Source organism: Aquarana catesbeiana, linkage group LG03, assembly GCF_042186555.1.
Source record: "Aquarana catesbeiana isolate 2022-GZ linkage group LG03, ASM4218655v1, whole genome shotgun sequence".
Lineage (NCBI taxonomy): Eukaryota > Metazoa > Chordata > Amphibia > Anura > Ranidae > Aquarana > Aquarana catesbeiana.
This window is the reverse complement of record NC_133326.1, coordinates 306,121,641-306,146,617: the sequence shown is the minus strand read 5'-3', so window position 1 is coordinate 306,146,617 and position 24,977 is coordinate 306,121,641. Positions and strand designations below refer to the sequence as shown.

The window sequence follows — 24,977 nt, the reverse complement described above, 5'->3', positions numbered from 1 at the left end:
GATGAGGAGTACAAAGACAAGTGTGTCTTGCCTACAGTCAAGCATGGTGGTGGGATTGTCATGGTCTGGGGCTGCATGAGTGCTGCCGGCACTGGGGAGCTACAGTTAATTGAGGGAACCATGAATGCCAACATGTACTCTGACATACTGCAGCAGAACATGATCCCTTCCCTTCGGAGACTGGGCCGCAGGGCAGTATTCCAACATGATAACGACCCCAAACACTCCTCCAAGACGACTACTGCCTTGTTAAAGAAGCTGAGGGTAAAGGTGATGGACTGGCCAAGCATGTCTCCAGACCTAAACCCTATTGAGCATCTGTGGGACATCCCCAAATGGAAGATGGAGGCGCTCAAGGTCTCTAGAATCCACCATCTCCGTGATGTTGTCATGGAGGAGTGGAAGAGGACTCCAGTGGCAACCTGGGAAGCTCTGGTGAACTCCATGCCCAAGAGGGTTAACGCAGTGCTGGAAAATAATGGTGGCCAGACACAATATTGACACTTTGGGCCCAATTTGGACATTTTCACTTAGGGGTGTACTCACTTTTGTTGCCAGTGGTTTAGACATTAATGGCTGTGTGTTGAGTTATTTTGACAGCAAATTTACACTGTTATACAAGCTGTACACTCACTACTTTACATTGTAGTAAAGTGTCATTTCTTCAGTGTTGTCACATGTGAGTGTTGTCGCATGTCAAATGTGAGGGGTGTACTCACTTTTGTGAGATACTGTAAGTACAAACCTACATTTACCACCACTTCAAATATCTTTTTTAACCATTTCAGCTCCAGAAGGATTTACCCCCTTAATGACCAGGCCATTTTTTGCGATACAACACTGTGTCACTTTAACTGACAATTGCGCGGTCGTGCAACGTTGTACCCAAATAAAAAAAGAGTGACAATTTTGAAAGAAAACCACATTTATTTTTACTTTCTGCTATAATACATATTTAAAAAAATATAAAAAAACAAATGTATTCATCAGTTTAGGCCAATATGTATTCTTGTACATATTTTTGGTAAAAAAAGCCCAATAATTGTATATTGATCAGTTTGCCCAAAAGTTATAGCGCCCACAAAATAGGGGATAGATTTAGGGACTTTTAATTTTTATTATTGTTTTAGTATTGTTTATTATTGTTTTTACTGGTAATGGCGGTGATCTGCGATTTTTAGCAGGACTGCAACATTAAGGCAGACATTGAGGCAGACAAATATGACCCTAAGTGACACTTTTTTGGGGACCAGTGATACCAATACAGTGATCAGTGCTAAAAAAATGCACTGATCAATGTATAAATGACACTGGCAGGGAAGGGGTTAACACTAGGGGGCGATCTCAAAGTATTGTGTTCCCTGGGTGTGTTCTAACTGTGTGGGGGATGGGCTCACTGGGACAACAGAGATCGCTATTCCTGATAACTAGGAACAGCCGATCTCAGAGTTGTCCCATGTCAGAACGGGGATACGCCTTATTTACATAGGCAAATCCCCATTCTGCCTCTCTGTAGCATGGTTGCGCGTGCGCTCCCCCGGTGTGTAGCAGGCACGTGCACCCGCAATATCTCATTCACGGACCGATGTACAGGTACAAGTCATGCAAGTTGGCAAGTGGTTAAACCTCTGGCATCTAGGGTCTGGTGTTCCCTTTGCTATTGATGTGGTGTGATTTCATCTTGCCAAGATTAAAAGCTCTCTAATTTCCTCAGAAATAAAATGATGGATGCCTATAAGTCTAGCCATGGATTTAAAAGCGATTGCCAAATTATATGAAAACAGGCATTCTACTGTAAAGAAGATAATCTACAAGTTGAGTAGATTTCAAGCAACCACTAAAGTATTCAGTACTGACTGGCTCAGCAAATTCAATCCAAGAACAAATTCAATCATGTATGCATTCTGCACCATATCAAAGTGTTTTTAACAACTTCAGCCCCGGAAGAATTTACCCCCTTCCTGAACAGAGCACTTATTGCAATTCGGCACTGTGTCGTTTTAACTGATAATTGCGCGGTCGTGCGACGTGGCTCCCAAACAAAATTGATGCCCTTTTTTTCCCACAAATAGAGCTTTCTTTTAGTGGTATTTGATCACCTCTGCGGTTTTTATTTTTTTCGCTATAAACAAAAAAAGAGCAACAATTTTGAAAAAAATGCATTATTTTTTACTTTTTGCTATAATAAATATCCCTCCAAAAAATATAAATTTTTTTTTTTTTCCTCAGTTTAGGCCGATACGTATTCTTCGACATTTTTTTGGTAAAAAAACCCGCAATAAGCGTTTATTGATTGGTTTGCGCAAAAGTTATAGCGTCTACAAAATATTTTATGGCATTTTTATTAATATTTTTTTTTTACTAGTAATGGCGGCGATCAGCAATTTTTATCGTGACTACGACATTATTGCAGTCATTATTGCGGACACATCGGACAATTTTGACACATTTTGGGATGATTGGCATTAATACAGCGATCAATGCTATAAAATTGCATTGATTACTGTAAAAATGTCACTGACAGTGAAGGGATTAACCACTAGGGGGCGAGGAGGGGTTAAGTGTGTCCTGGGCAGTGATTCTAACTATCTGGGGGATGGGCTAGCAGTGACACGACACTGATCGCTGCTCCCGATGACAGGGAGCAGATGATCAGTGTCCTGTCACTAGGCAGAACGGGGAGATGCTGTTTACATCGGCATCTCCCCATTCTTCAGCTCCGTGACACGATTGCGGGTATCCCAGCGGTAATTGGGTCCGCGAGTCCCATGGGCACGGTCACAGAGCTCGTGGCAGGCGCACGCGTGCACGGCGGGAAATTCAAAGTAATGTACAGGTGCGTTACTTTGCCCAGCCGTGCCATTCTGGCAATGTATATGTGCTGACAGCGGTAGGCAAGTGGTTAAAAAAGAATTTTAGACTATTGTTTAAAAGGTGAACATGAACCTTAAAGTGTTTGTTACCTCAACATTTCATATTCTTGATAAGTGTCTGCTGTACCATGCACTTGTATGAAAAAGTGTCTTGTTCTCTTTGTATTGCTTCCTTTGTGTGAAATCCCTGGTGATCCTGCCAGCCGCTTTGCTTTACTATTAAAAGCTGACCACACTAAAACACAGCATGGTCAGTTCTCTAGCTATTTTGTGAACTCAGCCTGCTCTCCTCCAATGATCAGACTTGTCCTGACATGCCCCCCCATACAGCCTTTCACTGAGAAGCTCAGTGTACTCTTGCTTCTCCTCCCCCTAGTTCTTATGCAGCTGAGAACAGAGGAAACAGAGGAAAAGTGATCACTTATAAAAAAGGGAAGAAATGTATTTAGAATTGTTTTGTATATCTATACAAAAATGTTTTGCCTTTCATTTCTATTTTAAACTGAATGGGTTGTTTTTTTACAAGGTGATCGTTCACAATCACTTTAAATGAGTCTTTCAAAAAAAAAAACAAGTTAATTACAATAGCAATTCCACAAAGGAATGACTCAAAAAAGAAATAAATATAGCGTTGTGGACTGCTCTAGTCAAAACCCTGATTTAATTTCCATAGAACTTTGTAGGGAGATTTTTTTTTTCAAACTTGTCTCCAGTATGGATTTGTCTCCAGTATGATTTGAAACTCACAAACATCTTGCAACTTTTGACACTTTGCAGAGAGAAGTGGGCAAAAATGTAAGTTGATGTCATAGACTGGTGGGCAGTTATACAAAATGCCTACAAGTAGTAACTTCTGCTATATGGGACAATAACAGCTTTTGATGCCAAGGGTGTACTTATTTTTTCCACTGTATGCTATTACATCTATTGATATTTTTGCTGAATACATTACTGAAAAGCCATTTTTTTTTTTTTTTTTTTCTTATTCAAGCGTGTCACCTTTATATGTAGACACTGTTTACATAAAGACCTATGTATATTTTAAAAAGTCAGTTTCCATGGGATTTACCTAATTTTTCACTGACTAAATAGATATCTTTTGCACGTCTTGGCACTGGGTCTAAAGCTGCAGTTAATTGTATTTTATAGAACATTGTTGTTTGACTATTACGGTAACTGTCAACATAAATGACTTCTGTGTATTAATAATTTTTTTAATTAGGAAAATATCATATCTGTGAATTTTATTTATTCATTTTTTTTAGAAAGAATTCTGAATTTGTTTATAACTACTGCTCTTCTGTTTCCTAGGAATTTGATAAAGACAATATTCCACCAAAGGTTATTGCCCAGATAAGAAGAGATTTTATCAGCAATCCGGAGTTCCAGCCAGCTGTCATTAAGAATGTCTCTTCAGCCTGTGAAGGGCTTTGTAGCTGGGTCAGGGCCATTGAAGTCTATGACAAGGTTGCCAAGGTAACGACTGTGTCCTAAGATTCTTCGTAAGCATCAAAGTTTCATCTAGTTACATTTGTATAGGCAATGCATTGTTGAGATTAATCTTAACATAGTATAGGAACAGCTTATCCTCATATTCACGCATACATGGAATGATAGAAAGTTTTATTACGCTCAGAAATATTGAATATAGTGTAATGTATAAGGCTAGATTCACATCTATGTATGTGCAGCTGATGCATTTTTGCAGCGTGTTCTCTCATGCGTTTTGTGTTTTTTCATGCACATTTTTTATGCGTTTTGCTTTTTTTGGAAAGTGTTGATGTTGCTAGGAGGTGTCTGCTGTGTTGTAGGAAAATGCACCAAAAAAAATGCACATGCATTTTTGATGTCTATGGAGCCAAAAATACACCTGCTGTGTGTAAAAAAAAAAGTCCCTGCACCTTTCCAAAAAAGTGTTGCAGAAAAATTGCATAAATGTGAATAGGACCCATAGGTAATAAGGTTTAATGGGTTGTAGTGCACTTCTGTGGATCAGAAAATGCACTAAAAAAACACATAGATGTGAACCTAGATATAATTTCACCATATCAAGTTGCCACCATCCCTCTTACATCAATATTTAATTGTTTTACACCTCTAATGGGATTTTGTCGGCAACCATAGAAAACAGAGAATAGACATTTTCTTAAAAAAAATACAAAAGTTGTCTTTATGGGTTCAATTCACTAAGAGTTAAATAACGGCTCATAAAATGTGGAAAACTACTGCTTGCGGTAACAATTGTGCAAGTGTTCAATTCATTAAGCGTTTTCCATTAAATACTGAATGCGGTATTTGTTTGATTTAGCAGTAATTACCGCATTAACAACAGATGACTCATAAGCTGTCAGTAGGTCCTCCCCCTAACAGCTGAATGTAAAAAAAAGCCAGCAATTAAAAATTATAAAAAAGAAACAGCGTGGGGTCCCCCCCAATGCATACCAGGCCCTTCAGCCTCATCCCCAAAACTGTGGCCAGTGGTTGTGGGGGTCTGCGGGCAAGGGGCTTATCGGAATCTGAAAGCCCTCTTTAAGAAGGGGACCCCCAGATCCTGGCTCCCCCTATGTGAATGAGTAGGGAGTACATAGTACCCCTACCCATTCACCAAAAAGGTATCACAAAGTAATAAAAACACACACATACAGTTTTTGACAATTCCTTTATTAAAAAAATAAAAAAACAGTGTCCCCTGATGTAAATCCATGGTCAATCACTCTGCCCACCACACTGTGACCCAAAAAAAGAGAAAAAAACAAAGACGTTTCCTGGACTTTGAAGGCTGCCTGTCTACTGCAGGCTTCACCATTTGACATTTCTTATATGGGTAAGGGCCGAGGCCATCTGGCTACGCCACCTGGTAGCCCGCCCCTTGTGATGTCAGGGACCAGTGCATGCTGGGTTGGTGACATCACGTCAGGGTCGGGATCACCAGGTGATGTAGCCAGGTGGCCCCACCCCTTACCTATATAAGAAATGTCAAATGGCAGAGCCTGCAGTAGGCTACCAGCCTTCATCGGCTTTGGGGTTTTTTTTTAAGTGCAGCGGGCAGCGTGATTGATGATGGATTAACGGTGAATTTACAAATATAATTTTGGCATGGAGTTCCCCTTAAAATCCATATCAGACCCGCAGGGCCTAGTATGCATTGGGGAGGGACTCCACGCTGTTTTTTTTAATCATTTTTAATTGTCTGCTTTTTTTTTTAATTCAACTGACAGCTGATGAGTCATCTGTTGTTAAAGATGCCGTGGCTGGCTTCCAGGCCCGCTCCTTAGCAACCAGCTATTTGTCAAAAAACAGCATGGGGGTCCACTCAACCCTTACGCTGTTTTTTGACAAATATCGCATGTTATACAATCAGCAAAACCCTGGTGGTAAATATTGCATGCTTTTTTACTCTCTGGTCTGTTTGTGAATTGGACTTAAGAGATTTTTGATCAATTTTTACATTTTTTCCCCCAGTAAATACCTTATAATCGTCTTTTTTTTTTTTTTTTTATGAATCAGACTATATTTACCGCATGTGATAATGCATGCAAATGAGTAATATGATACCCTTATCGCATGCAGTAAACGTAAATGAATTGACCCCTATATTCATAATGTGTTCTTAAAAGTGCACAAAAACTGTGGTATGTTTAACCACTTGCCGACCAACCACAGTACATATATTGCGGTAGGTCAGCTCTGTTGCGCAAAACTACATACCTGTACGTCGTTTCATGCAAAAGATAGTGTGGGAGCGTGCCTGATGCAGGCGGTGGGAGTGCCCACTCCACAAAGAGGCAGAACGGGGTAAACAAGGCAGATCCCCGTTCTGACAGGGAACAACTCTGAGATCGGCTGTTCCTAATGATCAGGAACAGCAATCTTTGTGTTGTCCAGGTGAGCCCATCCCCTACACAGTTAGAACACTCCCAGGGGACAGAGTTAACCCCTTGATCACCCCCTAGTGTTAACCCCCTCCCTGCCAGTGTCATTTATACATTGATCAGTGCATTTTTTTATCACTGATCACTGTAACAATGTCACTGGTCCCCAAAAAGTGTCACTTTTTGTCCACCGCAATGTGGCAGTTCCAAGTTTAAAATATTGTTTTATTTTTTTAAATTGTCAGTCTTTTTTTGTTTATAGCGCAAAAAATAAAAACATCAATTTTGTTTGGGTTCAACGCCGCACAACCACGCAATTGTCAATTAAAGTGACGTAGTGCCGTATCACAAAAAATGGCCTGGTCATTAAGGGGATAAATCCTTCTGGGGCTGAAGTGGTTAAGACACAATGGGGTTATTTACTAAAGGCAAATCCACTTTGCACTACAAGTGCACCTGAAAGTGCAGTCGCTGTAGATCTGAGGGGGACATGCAAGGAAAATAAAAACAGCATTTTAGCTTACATAGTTACAAAGGTTGAATAAAGACACCAGTCCATCCTGAGTGAATGTGGGTGTATGTCTACAATTAGGTACCCATACAGCGCCGTCAATTTTTATGCAGCTCTCTACACATACATCGCACACTCACATTGGTCCCTAACCTCAAGGAGCCCACAATCCAAGGTCCCCAACTCACATTCATATACCAGGGCCAATTTTGGACAGAAGCCAATTAACCTATCAGCATGTCTTTGGAGTGTGGGAGGAAACCGGAGTACCCGGAGGAAACCCACGCAGGCACAGGAGGGAGAACATGCAAAATCCAGGCAGGTAGTGTCATGGTTGGGATAGGAACCAGTGACCCTTTTTACTGCTAGGCGAGAGTGCTACCCACTATACCACTGTGCCGCCCACCCAGCTTGCACATGATTGGATGATAAAATCAGCAGAGCTTCCCCTCATTTCAGATCTACCCCTCAGATCTACAGCGACGGCACTTACAAGTGCACTTTCAAGTGTACTTGCAGTGCACTTGTAGTGCAAAGTGGATTTGCCTTTAGTAAATCAACCCCAATGTTTCATGCATAAATACAATAACAAGGATCTTGTTACAAAAATATGCTTAGTGGGTAGTGGTACAACTCTGCAATACCCTGCAATACCCTGAAATACTCTGCAATACCCTGCAATACCCCCCAATACTCTGCAATACTCTGCAATACCCCGCAATACTCTGCAATACCCCGCAATACTCTGCAATACCCCGCAATACTCTGCAATACCCTGCAATACTCTGCAATACCCTGCAATACCCCACAATACTCTGCAATACCCTGCAATACTCTGCAATACCCCGCAATACCCCACAATACTTTGCAATACCCTGCCATACTCTGCCATACCCTGCAATAATCTACAATACCCTGCCATACCCTGCAATACTCTGCAATACCCATCCATACTCTGCAACACCCAGCCATACTCTGCAATACCCAGCCACACCCAGCCATACTCTGCCATACCCAGCCATACTCTGCAATATCCAGCCATACTCTCCAATACCCAGCCATACTCTAAAATACCCTGCAATACTCTGCAATACCCTGCAATACCCCGCAATACTCTGCAATACCCCGCAATACTCTGCAATACCCCACAATACTCTGCAATACTCTGCAATACCCTGCAATACTCTGCAATACCCCGCAATACTCTGCAATACCCTGCAATACTCTGCAATACCCCGCAATACTCTGCAATACCCTGCAATACTCTGCAATACCCTGCAATACTCTGCAATACCCCGCAATACTCTGCAATACTCTGAAATACCCCGCAATACTCTGCAATACCCTGAAATACTCTGCAATACCCTGCAATACTCTGCAATACCCCACAATACCCCGCAATACTCTGCAATACCCTGTCATACTGTGCCATACTCTGCCATACCTTGCAATAATCTGCAATACCCTGCCATACCCTGCAATACTCTGCAATACTCTGCAATACCCAGCCATACTCTGCAACACCCAGCCATACTCTGCAATACCTAGCCACACCCAGCCATACTCTGCCATACCCAGCCATACTCTGCAGTACCCAGCCATACTCTCCAATACCCAGCCATACTCTGCAATACCCAGCCATACTCTGCAATACTCAGTGATACCCAGCCATACTCTGCAATACCCAGCCATACCCAGTCATACTCAGCGATACCCTGCAATAACCTGCCATACTCAGCCATACCTGGCCATGCTCAGCCATACTCGGCCATACTCAGCCATTCTCGGCCATACTCAGCTGTACTCGGCCTCTGTATGTGGCCAGGCTGTGGAAGTCTCACACATGTGGTATCGCTGTACTCAGGAGGAGTAGGAGAATCTATTTTGGGGTGTCATTTTGGTATATACATGCTATGTGTTAGAAATATTGTATAAATGGACAACTTTGTGCTAAAAAAATGCGTTTTAACCACTTTCCGCCCACCGTCATATGACGTCCTTGACTTTGCGTGGGGATATCTGAATGATGCCTGCAGCTACAGGCATCATTCAGGCATCATTCAGATATCAGCCTTTTCAGCCGGCGATTCCCTACACCATAAGAATGATCATAGCGGCTGTTCCGCTGCTTGATCATTCTTACGGGAGGCGAGAAGGGACGTCCCCCTGCCACCCTCCGGTGCTTCTAGCAACTCACCGCTACGATCTAAGCCAGGATCGTTTTTTTTTTTATTTCATACTTCCCAGCCTAGAGGTGAGATGTGGGGTCTTATTGACTCCATATCTCACTGTAAAGAAGACCTGTCATGCCATATTCCTTTTACAAGGGATGTTTACATTCCTTGTAATAGGAATAAAAGTGATCAAAAAATTTATTTTTTGGAAAAAAGTGTCAAACTAAAATAAATAAAGTAAAATGAACAATAATTTTTAAAAAAATTTAAAACGCCCCTGTCCCCATGCAGAAGTGAACGCATACATAGTCATAGTCATACAAATCCCGCCCACATATGAAAACGGTGTTCAAACCACACATGTGAGGTATCACTGCGAACGTTAGAGTGAGAGCAATAATTTTGGCCCTAGACCTTCTCTGTAACTCAAAACATGTAACCAGTAAAGCGTCGCCTATGGGGATTTTTAAGTAGCGAAGTTTGGAGCCATTCCACAAGCGTGTGCAATTTTGAAGGGTGATATGTTAGGTATCTATTTACTGGGCGTAATTCATCTTTCACATTATGCAAAAACATTGGGCTAACTTTACTGTTTTGTTTTTTTAAAGCACAAAACTGTTTTTTTCCCAAAAAAAAGTGCTCAAAAACTTGCTGCACAAATACTGTGCAAAATAAAAAAGTTGCAATGACTGCCATTGTATTCTCTTGGGTGTTTGCTAAAAAAAAATGTATAATATTTTGGGGTACTATGTAATTTTCTAGCAAATAATTGATTATTTTTACATGTAGGAATGACATTTCAGAATTGGCCTGGGTGCTCCAGAATGCCTGAAGGTGCTCCCTGCATGTTGGGCCTCTGTATGTGGCCACACTGTGTAAAAGTCTCACACATGTGGTATCGCCATACTTGGGAGTAATAGCAGAATGTGTTTTGGGGTGTAATTTGTGGTATGCATATGCTGTGTGTGAGAAATAACCTGCTTATATGACAATTTTGTGGAAAAAAAAAAAAAAGAAAAAAAAATCTTGATTTTGAAAAGAATTGTGGGAAAAAATTACAACTTCAAAAAACTCACCATGCATCTTCCTAAATGCCTTGGAATGTCTTCTTTTCAAAAAGGGGTGATTTTGGGGGGGTATTTGTACTTTTCTGCCATGTTAGGGTCTCAAGAAATTAGATAGGCCGTCAGTACTTCAGGTGTGATCAATTTTCAGATATTGGCACCATAGCTTGTTGAATCTATAACTTTCACAAAGATCAAATAATATACACCAATTTGTACTTATTTTTACCAAAGATATGTAGCAGTATAAATTTTGGCCAAAATTTATGAAGAGAAATTACTAATTTGCTAAATTATATAACAGAAACAAAGAAAAATTCATTTTTTACAGAATTTTCAGTCTTTTTTCTTTAATAGCGCAAAAAGAAAAAACCCAAAGGGGATTAAATACTACCAAAAGAAAGCTCTATTTGTTTGAAAGAAAGGATAACAATTTCATATGGGTACAGTGTTGTATGACTGAGTAATCTTCATTTAAAATGTGAGAGCACCGAAAGCTGAAAATTGGCCTGGTTAGGCAGGGGGTTTAAGTGCCCAGTGGTTAAATTGTTTTTTTCAACATCCTCCCATTGGTTGCTTGCCCTCTCCTGCTCCATTGGTAGGCTCACTACTTGGTCACGCCCATGTCTGTCTGCGTCGAGCGGCCGTTGCCTTGCGACACAGTACACTTTGCGCTTGGCCTTCTGGGCAATGTAGGCACCGTGCGGTCGACATTGCGCAGGCGCATTGGTCATTTTTTGTCCGATCCTGATTGGCCAATCAATGGTACCAATCGGGTGGGGGGCTTTAAAGGTAGACGCCGCTAGTCTCCTTTTACTGGCATTTTGGGGCACTGTTCTGTTGGACTGTTCTCTTGGAGGTAAACTTTTACCCTGGTAATCTTGTTGTTTCTCTTGGCTGTCCTTTAGCTCTGGATGGAAGTTGACTAGCATTATCATTTATTGGGATATGTTTCTGTCCCATTAATCAGATTTATGCACGATACCAACGTGAATATCCTTTTGCTGGTGCTCACTCCTGCCTAAGCTCGCAGCAGCCCTGAACTGTATGTTTGATCCCAGATTCCAGGGTAAGCTCCGAACCTTTTTTATTGAGGTTTCTTTACGAAGTTTGCTGGCATATGTTTTTTATAATTTATATTTTTGTGTTTTCTATCACTGTTTCTCATTTAAACAAATCCTCCCCTTTTTCCAGTTTAGTTAACTTCTTGTCAATCCATCAGCATATTCGCTCCTTATGGACTAATTATACATCATTGGTCTTAACAGCGCCCTCTGTATATGACAGTAAATTTTGCACTCTGGTATGTACTGAGTCATTTTTGCCCTTTCTTCAGATTATAGTTGAGCTTTTTATAGTCTTGTTTGTTTATTTCTCTACAGTTTTTATGAGGCTTTCCCTTTAGCCCTCTACAACCATATACTGGCAGTGTAGGGTGGCTACCCCCTTGACAGTGGACGGCATTCTTCTTGCCCCGTTGGGCTTCTAGGGTATGTTTTTTTTTGTGCATGGTTGAGTTTCCATCAGATGGTGTTCCACCTGGGGGATGGGTTGTTTGGGAGGGGACCGGACTTGTCTTACCTTACCGCACAATGGTCTAGTGATGCACAAAGTGTTGATGTTTTAATTTCTTTAAAATTAATGTTTATATGTGTTTCCTTGCCTTGTTTACATAGGCACTTCTCCGTTCTGAGGTTCTGTGACACGATCGAGCCTGCCGGTCCCGCGGGCACGGTCACGCTGTACACGGTGGGCGTGCGCGCCTGCTATCCCCGGCACTTAAAGGGGAAGTACAGGTATGCCCATTTGCCCACCGCTGCCATTGTGCCAACGTATATCGGCGTGCGGCGATCGGCAACTGGTTAAAAAACATATAATTGAGTGACCTCAATACATACTGTGTATATATATATATATACCACATGTAACAAACACACAGGTTTGGAGCGCATAGAATGATATAAATGCAATGGTTGTTTGGATACGTGGAGAGGTTGAGTCATGTTCGTAGGTCGCTCAGAAAATCGTTCTAAAGCGATTTTCTGAGCGACCTCCAAACACGACGCAACCTCTCCACGTATCCAAACAACCATTGGATTTACAGTATCTCACAAAAGTGAGTACACCCCTCACATTTTTGTAAATATTTTATTATATCTTTTCGTGTAACAACACTGAAGAAATGACACTTTGCTACAATGTAAGGTAGCGAGTGTGCAGTTTGTATAACAGTGTATATTTGCTGCTCCCTCAAAATAAAATAACTTAACACACAGCCATTAATGTCTAAACCGATGGCAACAAAAGTAAGTACACCCCTAAGTGAAAATGTCCGAATTGAGCACAAAGTGACAATATTTTGTGTGGCCACCATTATTTTCCAATTTCCAGTTTTTACTGCCTTAACCCTCTTGGACATGGAGTTCACCAGAGCTTCACGGTTTGCCACTGGAGTCCTCTTCCACTTATCCATGATGACATCACGGAGCTGGTGGATGTTAGACACCTTGCGCTCCTCCAACTTCTGTTTGAGGATTCCCCACAGATGCTCAGTAGGGTTTAGGTCTGGAGACAAGCTTGACTAGTCCATCACCTTTACCCTCAACTTCTTTAGCAAGGCAGTGGTCATCTTGGAGGTGTGTTTGGGGTTGTTATCATGTTGGAATACTGCCCTGCGGCCCATTCTCTGAAGGGAGGGGATTATGCTCTGCTTCAGTATATCCCAGTACATGTTGACATTTATGGTTCCCTCAATGAACTGTAGCTCCCCAGTGTTGGCAGCACTCATGCAGCCCCAGACCATGACACTCCCACCACCATGCTTGACTATAGACAAGACACACTTGTCTTTGTATTCCTCACTAGGGATGAGCTTCGTGTTCGAGTCGAACCCATGTTCGACTCGAACATCGGCTGTTCGATCGTTCGCCGAATTGCGAACGTTATGGGCCGTTCGCGCTAAATTCGTGTGGCGCGTCACGGCCCATAATTCACTGCGGCATCGCAGTGCATTGCTGGCTGATGATTGGCCAAGCATGCACTATGACCCGCATGCTTGGCCAATCACAGCGCCGTCAGTAGAGAGAGCTGTAATTGGCCAAAGCCAGGGTGGCTTTGGCCAATTATGGCTCAGGGGATTTAGTACACACCCCACACTATATAAGGCCGCCTGCACGGCGGCCCTGTGTAGTGTGTGTTCCGGTGTGCTGAGAGATAGAGAGAGAGAGAGACAGTGTCATTTGATTTGAGTTAGATAGATTAGGCAGAACAGTCAGTCAGTTAGCTGCACTTACAGTGTATTGTGTATATATATGCATCCCAGGTGTTGCATATATATATATACACTGTATTCAGTTTAGCTAGATCCGTTCCTGTTATCTTCTATCTAGACTATTTACATTTAATGCAGTGCGTCCTGCTCACAGTGTTCAGCTAGATCCGTTCCTGCTATTTACATTTAGTGCAGTGCGTCCTGCTCACAGTGTTCAGCTAGATCCGTTCCTGTTATCTTCTAGACTATTTACATTTAGTGCAGTGCGTCCTGCTCACAGTGTTCAGCTAGATCCGTTCCTGCAATTTACATTTAGTGCAGTGCGTCCTGCTCACAGTGTTCAGCTAGATCCGTTCCTGCTATTTACATTTAGTGCAGTGCGTCCTGCTCACAGTGTTCAGCTAGATCCGTTCCTGCTATTTACATTTAGTGCAGTGCGTCCTGCTCACAGTGTTCAGCTAGATCCGTTCCTGCTATTTACATTTAGTGCAGTGCGTCCTGCTCACAGTGTTCAGCTAGATCCGTTCCTGTTATCTTCTAGACTATTTACATTTAGTGCAGTGCGTCCTGCTCACAGTGTTCAGCTAGATCCGTTCCTGCAATTTACATTTAGTGCAGTGCGTCCTGCTCACAGTGTTCAGCTAGATCCGTTCCTGCTATTTACATTTAGTGCAGTGCGTCCTGCTCACAGTGTTCAGCTAGATCCGTTCCTGCTATTTACATTTAGTGCAGTGCGTCCTGCTCACAGTGTTCAGCTAGATCCGTTCCTGCTATTTACATTTAGTGCAGTGCGTCCTGCTCACAGTGTTCAGCTAGATCCGTTCCTGCTATTTACATTTAGTGCAGTGCGTCCTGCTCACAGTGTTCAGCTAGATCCGTTCCTGTTATCTTCTAGACTATTTACATTTAGTGCAGTGCGTCCTGCTCACAGTGTTCAGCTAGATCCGTTCCTGCTATTTACATTTAGTGCAGTGCGTCCTGCTCACAGTGTTCAGCTAGATCCGTTCCTGTTATCTTCTAGACTATTTACATTTAGTGCAGTGCGTCCTGCTCACAGTGTTCAGCTAGATCCGTTCCTGCTATTTACATTTAGTGCAGTGCGTCCTGCTCACAGTGTTCAGCTAGATCCGTTCCTGTTATCTTCTAGACTATTTACATTTAGTGCAGTGCGTCCTGCTCACAGTGTTCAGCTAGATCCGTTCCTGCTATTTACATTTAGTGCAGTGCGTCCTGCTCACAGTGTTCAGCTAGATCCGTTCCTGTTAAATTCCTACTGACCGGCAGGCTTGTCTGGTTACAGTATATAAAGCTACCTGAAGAAAATTACAGGTGTTCTATTTGATCCTATTAGTACCACGGTCAGGCAGCTAGACTATTTACATTTAGTACAGTGCGTCCTGCTCACAGTGTTCAGCTAGATCCGTTCCTGTTATCTTCCTACTGACAGGCAGGCTTGTCTGGTTACAGTATATAAAGCTACTTGAAGAAAATTACAGGTGTTCTATCCCAGCTTAGTGCAGCTACAGGCCATTAGTATGTCTGGAAGGCCAAGAAGGAGAGGCAGACAGTCACAAGCCAATAAGAGAGGGCAAGCAGGCTCTGTGTCTAGTGCTGGTCGTGGAGACGGTGCATCCTCATCAGCACGTGGCCATGGGACACGCTTGGCCTTTTTTTCGGCAGCTGGCCATGTTGAGCCGCAACATGCGGAAGACTTGGTCGAGTGGATGACCAAGCCGTCCTCATCCTCCTCATCCTCTCTCACCCATGCCCAGGGTGCTTTGTCTGGCAAAGCAGCGGCCTCTTCCCTCAGCTCAATGTCATCAGTGACTCCTTCCCTAGCTCCACCATGTCCTCATGAGGATTCCCTCGAACTGTTTGACCACAGTGTTGGGTACATGCTCCAGGAGGATGCCCAGCGTTTGGAAGGCTCTGATGACGATACTGAGCTCGATGAAGGCAGTAACATGAGCGCGGACAGAGGGGGTGCCCAAGAAGGACAGCAATCTGGCAGTCATGCTCCCCCTGCTGCAGCATACTGCCAGGTTTGCTCCAGTGATGAGGAGGGAGGGGATGATGAGGTCACTGACTCAACGTGGGTGCCTGATAGGAGAGAGGAGGAGGAGGAGGAGGAGGAGGAGGAGGAGGCGGCAGCACATCACCAACGAGGCAGGATGCCCTCCAGGGGCCAGCCTAAGGGCAGCACATTGACTGCATCACACCCCAAAGCTCCACATGTGCAGGGCGCTGCAGTCTCTGCGCGTTATTCAAAAAGTTCTTTGGTGTGGGCCTTTTTTGAGACGAGTGCATCAGATCGCACCGCTGCTATTTGCAACATATGTCTCAAGCGTATCTCGCGTGGCCAAAATATCTCCCGCTTGGGTACCACATGCTTGACCAGACATATGTTGACCTGCCATGCAGTTCGTTGGCAAGCGTATCTAAAAGACCCACACCAAAGAACAAAGAGGATCTCTCCTTGCTCCTCATCAGCTGAGATTTCCAACCCCACTAGACCTTCAGTCCTCTCTGAGACCTGCAGTGAGAGGAATGAAGGTGTAGAATTAGGTGTGTCACAGCCAAGTACTTGTGGGCAATCTGCTTTTGGTACACCGACGTCAGATTGTACCAGGCAAATTTCCCTGCCCCAGCTGCTGCACCGCCGAAAGAAGTTTGCTCCCAGCCATCCACATGCCCAGCGGTTGAATGCTAGCTTGGCAAAATTGCTAGCACTTCAACTGCTGCCTTTTCAGTTGGTAGACTCTGCCCCCTTCCGTGAGTTTGTGGAATGTGCGGTTCCTCAGTGGCAGGTACCCAAACGCCACTTTTTCTCACGGAAGGCGATTCCGGCTCTCTACCGGCATGTGGAAGGCAATGTCCATGCCTCGCTGGACAGGGCGGTCAGCGGTAAGGTGCATATTACCGCTGACTCATGGTCCAGCAGGCATGGACAGGGACGTTACCTAAGTTTCACGGCGCATTGGGTGACTCTGCTGGCAGCTGGGAAGGATGCAGGACAAGGTGCAGTAGTGTTGGAGGTTGTTCCGCCACCACGCCTCCAAAATGCTGATTGTGACACACCTCTCTCCTCCACCCCCTCCTCTTCTTCTTCCTCCATGGCCTCTTCCTCGGAACCAGCGGTGCTCCGTAGGCGTTCAAGGGGCTACGCAAGTACGCAGGCCAAAAGATGCCATGCGGTGCTTGAGCTGGTGTGCTTGGGGGACAGGAGCCACACTGGGGCAGAGGTTCTGTCAGCTCTGCAGGGGCAGGTTCAGAGGTGGTTGACGCCACGCCAACTTAAGGCAGGAATGGTGGTTTGCGACAATGGCACCAACCTCCTCTCTGCCCTCCGACAGGGACAAATGACCCATGTGCCCTGTTTGGCTCACGTCCTTAACTTGGTGGTGCAGCGGTTCTTGGGCAGGTACCCGGGCTTACAGGATGTCCTGAGGCAGGCCAGGAAAGTCTGTGTGCATTTCCGCCGGTCATATAATGCCAGTGCTCGGCTGACGGACCTCCAAAAGGAGTTTAACCTGCCCAAGAACCGCCTAATCTGTGACATGCCCACCAGGTGGAACTCAACGTTGGCCATGCTGCAGCGGCTGCACACGCAGCAGAGGGCCATCAATGAGTACCTGTGCGACTATGGCACCAGGACAGGGTCAGGGGAGCTTGGTTTTTTTTCCCCACGCCAGTGGGCCATGATCAGGGATGCATGCACTGTCCTGTCACCATTCGAGGAGGCCACGAGGATGGTGAGCAGTGACAGTGCATGCATCAGTGACACTGTCCCCCTTGTCCACCTGTTGGAGCACACGCTGCGTGGAATAATGGACAGGGCACTTGAGGCAGAACAGAGGCAGGAAGAGGAGGACTTCCTTAGCTCTCAAGGCCCCCTTTATCCAGACAGTGTTCCTGCGTGCCCGCCGATCACACAGGAAGAGGACGAGGAGGAAGAGGAGGAGGAGGAAGATTGTGTCAGTATGGAGGTGGAGCCTGGCACTCAGCATCAGCAGCAGTCTTTAAGGGATCAGTCCCAAGAAACACATGGACTTGTACGTGGCTGGGAGGAGGTGGCTGCGGACCATGTCGTTCTTAGTGACCCAGAGGACTCCGGACTGAATGCCTCAGCAAACCTACGCTGCATGGCCTCCCTGATCCTGCAAAGCCTGCGTAAGGATCCTCGTATTCGTGGTATCAAGGAGAAGGACCAATACTGGCTGGCAACCCTCCTTGATCCACGTTACAAGGGTAAGGTTGCGGACCTTATCTTGCCATCGCAGAGGGAGCAGAGGATGAAACATCTTCGGGAGGCCTTGCAGAAAGGTCTGTGCAACGCGTTCCCAGAGACTGGGAGGTTACAAACTCCTGTTTCTGGACAACGTGTTGCTGAGGCTTCGGTCAGTCAAAGAAGGAGCGGTGGAGAAGGTGGCCGTCTGACCGATGCGTTCAGACAATTTTTTGGTCCGCAGCCCCAAGGTATGATCGGTTCCAGCAACCATCGCCAGCGTCTGTTTTACATGGTGCAGGAATACCTAGGGGCAAGATCAGACTTGGACACCTTTCCCACCGAAAATCCTCTGGGTTACTGGGTCTTGAGGATGGATCACTGGCCAGAGCTTGCACAGTATGCAATTGAGCTACTGGCCTGTCCTGCATCCAGCGTTCTTTCGGAACGCACATTCAGTGCTGCTGGAGGCGTGGTAACCGATCACAGGGTGCGTCTGTCCACCGACTCGGTCGATCGGCTGACCTTCATAAAAATGAATGAGTCTTGGATCACCACCAGCTACCAAGCACCTGATGCTGATGTAACCGAATAATTTTTTTTGAAATCTCAGATCCCTTCAAAGACTGCCTATGCTGATGCTGAGTGACTATCCCTGAGTAATTATCCTCTTCCTCCTCAATCATCACGCTGATAGCTTGTAAGAACATTTTTGGTTCTGGGCGCCACCACCAGTGCCTAAGGCACAATTTTTCAGCCCCTGTTTAACAGGGGCGTGTAATTACAATTTTTGATGTAATACTTTGCAGCAGGGCTCGTTCCTGCATTCCAACTAGAGTGTCTGTGAGGGGTTGCAGTGTTGTGGCACCAGCACCAGTGCCTAGGGCCCAATTTTTCTGCCCCTGTCTAACAGGGGCGTGTAATTACAATTTTTGATGCAATACTTTGCAGCAGGGCTCGTTCCTGCGTTCCAACTAGAGTGTCTGTGAGGGGTTGCAGTGTTGTGGCACCAGCACCAGTGCCTAAGGCCCAATTTTTCTGCCCCTGTCTAACAGGGGCGTGTAATTACAATTTTTGATGCAATACTTTGCAGCAGGGCTCGTTCCTGCGTTCCAACTAGAGTGTCTGTGAGGGGTTGCAGTGTTGTGGCACCAGCACCAGTGCCTAAGGCCCAATTTTTCTGCCCCTGTCTAACAGGGGCGTGTAATTACAATTTTTGAAGCAATAATTTGCAGCAGGGCTCGTTCCTGCGTTCCAACTAGAGTGTCTGTGAGGGGTTGCAGTGTTGTGGCACCAGCACCAGTGCCTAAGGCCTAATTTTTCAGCTCCTGTTCAACAGGGGCATGTAATTACAATTCTTGATCTAATATTTCACAGCAGGGCCCTGTGAGGGCTTACAGTGTTGTGGCCACAGCAACACCTAAGGCCCAAATTTCTGCTGAGTATATAGGGCAGGACCCTACTTTCAAACATCTAACTTACAAACGACTCCTACTTGCAAACGGAAGGAGACAACAGGAAGTGAGATGAAATCTACCCCTAGGAAGGGAAATTCTCTCCTGTAAGAGTTAATATGGGAAAACAATTTCTCCTTTCCACTGATGCTTTCCAATCCTTGTTCCACAAAAAAAACCAAATTTTCAAAAAACATTTTTCATTGGGACAAAAAAGTGAGGTGAAATCTTCTGAAGAGGAGGAAAGACAGCAAAACAAATGTCACAGGGGTGATAACCCTTCCCTATGTTTTCCAAAAAGCTTAGAAAAGATTTTTTGGCTGGAGCTAAACACGTTAAAAATGTTCAAAATTACAAACAGATTCTACTTAACAACAAACCTACAGTCCCTGTCTTGTTTGCACCGCCTGTATACTGCTGTTCAGAGTATATAGGGCCTGGTGGCCCCACACCTTTCCTTATTTTAATTTGGGTGCGGGGTTCCCCTTAATATCCATACAAGACCCAAAGGGCCTGGTAATGGACTGGGGGGTACCCATGCCGTTTGTCTCACTGATTTTCATCCATATTGCCATGACCCGACATGACATTAAACCCGCAAGCAGTTTTAAATGAGATTTTTTCCTTTAAAAATGACATTTGGTGCAGGGACTGTTCTAAACATGGGAAACACGCGTCACTTTACAGGCATACTATAGACACCCCCCAGGTACGATATTTAAAGGAATATTTCACTTTTTTTTTTTTTACTTTAAGCATCATTAAAATCACTGCTCCCGAAAAAACGGCCGTTTTTAAAAGTTTTTTTTGCATTGATACATGTCCCCTGGGGTAGGACCCGGGTCCCCAAACCCTTTTTAGGACAATACCATGCAAATTAGCCTTTAAAATGAGCACTTTTGATTTCGAACGTTCGAGTCCCATAGACGTCAATGGGGTTCTAACGTTCGTGCGAACTTTCGGTCCGTTCGCGGGTTCTGGTGCGAACCGAACCGGGGGGTGTTCGGCTCATCCCTATTCCTCACCTGGTTGCCACCACACACGCTTAACACCATCTGAACCCAATAAGTTTATTTTGGTTTCATCAGACCACAAGACATGGTTCCAGTAATCCATGTCCTTAGTCTGCTTGTCTTCAGCAAACTGCGGGCTTTCTTGTGCATCATCTTTAGAAGAGGCTTCCTTCTGGGACAACAGCCATGCAGACCAATTTGATGTAGTGTGTGGCGTATGGTCTGAGCACTGACAGGCTGACCCCCCACCCCTTCAACCTCTACAGCAATGCTGGCAGCACTCATACATCTATTTCCCAAAGACAACCTCTGGATATGACGCTGAGCATGTGCACTCAACTCCTTTGGTCGACCATGACGGGGTCTGTTCTGAGTGGAACCTGTCCTGTTAAATCACGGCATGGTCTTGGCCACCGTGCTGCAGCCCGGTTTTAGGGTCTTGCGAATCTTCTTATAACCTAGGCCATCTTTATGTAGAGCAACAATTCTTTTTTTCAGATCCTCAGAGAGTTCTTTGCCAAGAGGTGCCAGATTGAACCTCCAGTGACAGTATGAGAGAGTGAGCGCAATAACACAAAATGTAACACACCTGCTCCCCATTCACACCTGAGACCTTGTAACACTAAAGAGTCACATGACACCGGGGAGGGAAAACAACTAATTGGGCCAAATTTTGACATTTTCACTTAGGGGTGTGCTCACTTTTGTTGCCAGCGGTTTAGACATTAATTGCTGCCTGTGTTATTTTGAGGGGACAGCAAATTTACACTGTTATACAAGCTGTACACCCGATACTTTACATTGTAGCAAAGTGTCATTTCTTCAGTGTTGTCACATGAAAATATATATTAAAATATTTAACATTTATGTTATGTTATGAGAATCCTTGAGGTCACTCAATTATATGCTTTTTAATGTGTTTGTGTACAATGGTTTTAACTTTATCCTATTATAAACTTTCAATTTTTTACCTAATATATACGTGTGCCTATAAAGTCCATGCTTCTACTCTAATTTCTTCCATATACAATTACAATCCCCCCATAAGTGTATTCCCATGACAACCACTCCACACTCTCATTATCCACAACCTTTCATGCCACTGGGTTCTCCAAAGTCCTCCTTAGCAGACCCTGCGCATCAAACCCAAGCACAAAGCATTCAGACGATCCATTCACATCAACATCCATCTGGCCGCAAACATGGCTTCCACCCACTGAATCTATCCCTAATAGATTCAACTTAAAAACCATCTGATAACCCATGATCTTGCTCATTCTTTTCTGTGACTATAAGAACAAAAGCATAAAAACGTAAAAAGGATAGACCATTATTGACTGTTTATAGCTTTATAGATGTGAACCTAGCCTAATATAACTATCAGACACACAACCTATATGTAATTATATGTTCCACAATTTTACAGTTACATATTAGGCCACTTTAAATGCTATAAATGTATTTGTTAATAAATTTACTTCATAGGATAGAGATCAGCAAAAATTCTGTAATAAAAAAAAAAATATTTATAGATAACTAAACATAGGTGTAATATAAAATTTTACTAATGTTGTTATTATGCTCTGACACCTGGAACCATTGGAACTTGTAAATTAACATCAGTTAATTACTGTTAACAATTATCCCCTCTGGCCATCTAGTTGCCTTGGTAATGGATCAATTATTGGGTTTGAGGTGTTGAAGACGTCATCACAAACCAGGGTAGGGATGGGAAATGTTAGGACTTTTTTTTTTGTTTTGTTTTTTGTTCTAAAACCAATGCACTTTAAATAAAATGCATAGAAATTAAGAAATGTTTTTTTGGATAACCAGAATGCCATCATAATTTGATAGTGTAAGTCCTTACTGCTTGCCACATCACAACAAGAATGCCAGTAAAATCTCATAGGTCATTATAAAAGATAAAATATGAACTATTGCTCTTGTATCATACCCCTAAATGACAAGTATAAATATACAGTGTCTCATATGCTCCTATATACTGTATACTCTTGTGTTCATTTATGTGGGGCCTTATTTGTTAAAGTATATGTGTACCCTTGCCTTGTAAAACGCATTCTGTTTAATGTAGAAATGGAGGGCAAATCATTTGTGTATAGATGTAAAAACATTATAAACTCTTTTTTCCCCTTTTTTATAAGTGATATGTTCTCAGCTGCATAAGGAGCTTGGAGAGCTAGGGGCGGAGAAACAGCAGCACATTGATCTTCACAGTGAATGCAGGGGGGAGGCATGTAAGGACAAGTCTTATCATTGGGGGAGAGCAGGCTGAGTTCAATGCACAGCTAGAGAACTGACCAAGCTGTGGTCTCAGGCCTAGTGTGGTCAGTTTTTAACAGGAAAGCAGAGGGACTGGCAGGAACACCGGGTATTTCACACAAAGGAAGCAAAGAGTGCAGGATACTTTTTCCTACAAATACATGGTACAACAGGCATACAGTATATCAGGAATATAAAACGTTGGGTTTGCATATTATTTAATTTTCTTGAAGGGAAAGTTTGTTTTTATTGCCCATAACACATATAGTGTGAGAAAAAAAAGTGAGAACACTGTTGCTTTTAAAAATAAAATATTACTTCCTTCAGACAATTATCAATAAGATCTTGCTGAATGTGAAAAAATGTACAGCAGAGTAATATTTGATTTCTATCTTGTATTCTATAATAATGCTAAACAACAGTACCTCATAAATTATACCGTCATCTTAATAAAGAAAAGATGGAAAATGGAGAAAAAAGCATCTTTACTGATTTTGAAAGAAAGTGCGTGGATTACAAAAACAAAGAAAGTATTAGGAATATGGTACAGAACAAAATTATAACCAGTGTATGATCTACACTACGGAGCAACACAAACACATGCAGTCATACAGATACTACCAATCTAATTGTATTTCTATATTGTAGAGTCCCTCTGTCTCTTGTGTGGAGCAAAGTCTGTCTTCACTTCTTCATTTCAAAAGCCTTGGCAATGGCCTCCTTAAATCGGAGCTCCACCTAAAAGGTGAAGTTCCACTTTAAGGCCTCTTCCTCCCCTCCACTTTCCAAATGGCAATTTTTTTTTGGAGAGGGGGAGCGGGTACCTGGTCTTGACAGGTACCTGCTCCCACTTTCACTAGTTTTGCCTAGGCAAGTTCTCCTCTCCCCCTCCATCCCCACAGTCTTCTGGGACACATCACAGGTCCCAGAAGACTATTCACAATGCGCTCATGCATGAACAGTGTGCCCAAGCTGCAAGCTGTCACAGCCAGGTGCCCACAATTGAGATGCCACCACTGGGGACAAAAAACTAAGGAAGGAACGGCTCGGGTGAGCACATCGCTGGATCCTGGGATAGGTGAGTTTCTGTTTATTAAAAGTAAAAAACTATAGCTGCTGTCTTTTAACAAACACAAAATTGACTGGAGCTCTTTTTTAAGGTTGGACAGCCTGAACACTGCAGATTGCCTCTCTTTCTAAGCAATTTGATAGACAGGTAATCAGGAGAGGGATCACTATAGTTGTGTCCATGATATGTTGGTTAGTTGTTGTGTCCAGTTAAGGTTGGGTCACCACTGAGAAGGACAGAACAACCCATCACTTTACAGATCATTAAGGAGTCAGTGCTACATGTGTTCTGTACTTTATTTCATTCCCTCCTACAATAATGCATTTAAACTAGGGAGGAGTGAAACTGCCAAAGTTTACCAATTCACCAAGAGTAGTTGAATTCTGTTTGAAATTCGGTGAACGAAAACTTAGCAACATATCTTATTCAATTCTATGGGAACAAATCATATTATTATATTCTGCCTGTTTTGGGGGATAATAGAAAGAATGCTAAAAAGTACTGTTTGTGGAAAAAGCCCCTTTTAACCACTTCCCGCCCAGCCTATAACAAAATGACGGGCAGGCGGTGGTTCAGTTATCCTAACTTAACGTCATATTACTTCCAGCAGGATAAGCCGCAATCACGCTCCCGTGGAGGCGCGCAGCATGGCGTGTCATGCCGTGTACACACAGTTGGACTTTTCAGCAACAAAAGTCCAACAGCCTGTCCGACAGACTTTCAACAGACTTTTGGCAGACTTCCGACGGACTTTCTAATGAACAGACATGCCTACAAACGATCACACAAAAGTCCGATGGATTCGTACGTGATGACGTACACTGGACTAAAATAATGAAGTTCATAGCCAGTAGCCAATAGCTGCCCTAGCGTCAGTTTTTGTCCGTCGGACTAGCATACAGACGAGCGGATTTCTGGGTCCGGCGGAGTTACGACGTAAAGATTTGAAGCATGTTCCAAATCTAAAGTTCATCAGATTTGCGACTGGAAAAGTCCACTGAAGGTCTGGTGAAGCCCACACACGATTGGATTGTCCACTGGATTTTGTCCGTCGGCGTCCGTCGGACCAGTCCGGTCGAAAAGTCCGACCGTGTGTACGCTGCATTAGTCTGACACACTGCTACACTGATCTGATAGAGGCTCTTTACCATGTGATCAACTGTGTCCAATC

General features: G+C 43.7%; 1 protein-coding gene across 1 annotated transcript in view; it reads left to right on the top strand.

The window, feature by feature from the left end:
• Positions 1 to 24,977, top strand: part of LOC141133958 (dynein axonemal heavy chain 3-like) — a 3,453,856-nt gene that overhangs the window by 2,672,313 nt on the left and 756,566 nt on the right. The window contains exon 57 of the mRNA XM_073623563.1: positions 4,185 to 4,349. Coding sequence (XP_073479664.1) covers positions 4,185 to 4,349 — 165 coding nt within the window. The remainder of the gene's footprint in view (positions 1 to 4,184; positions 4,350 to 24,977) is intronic.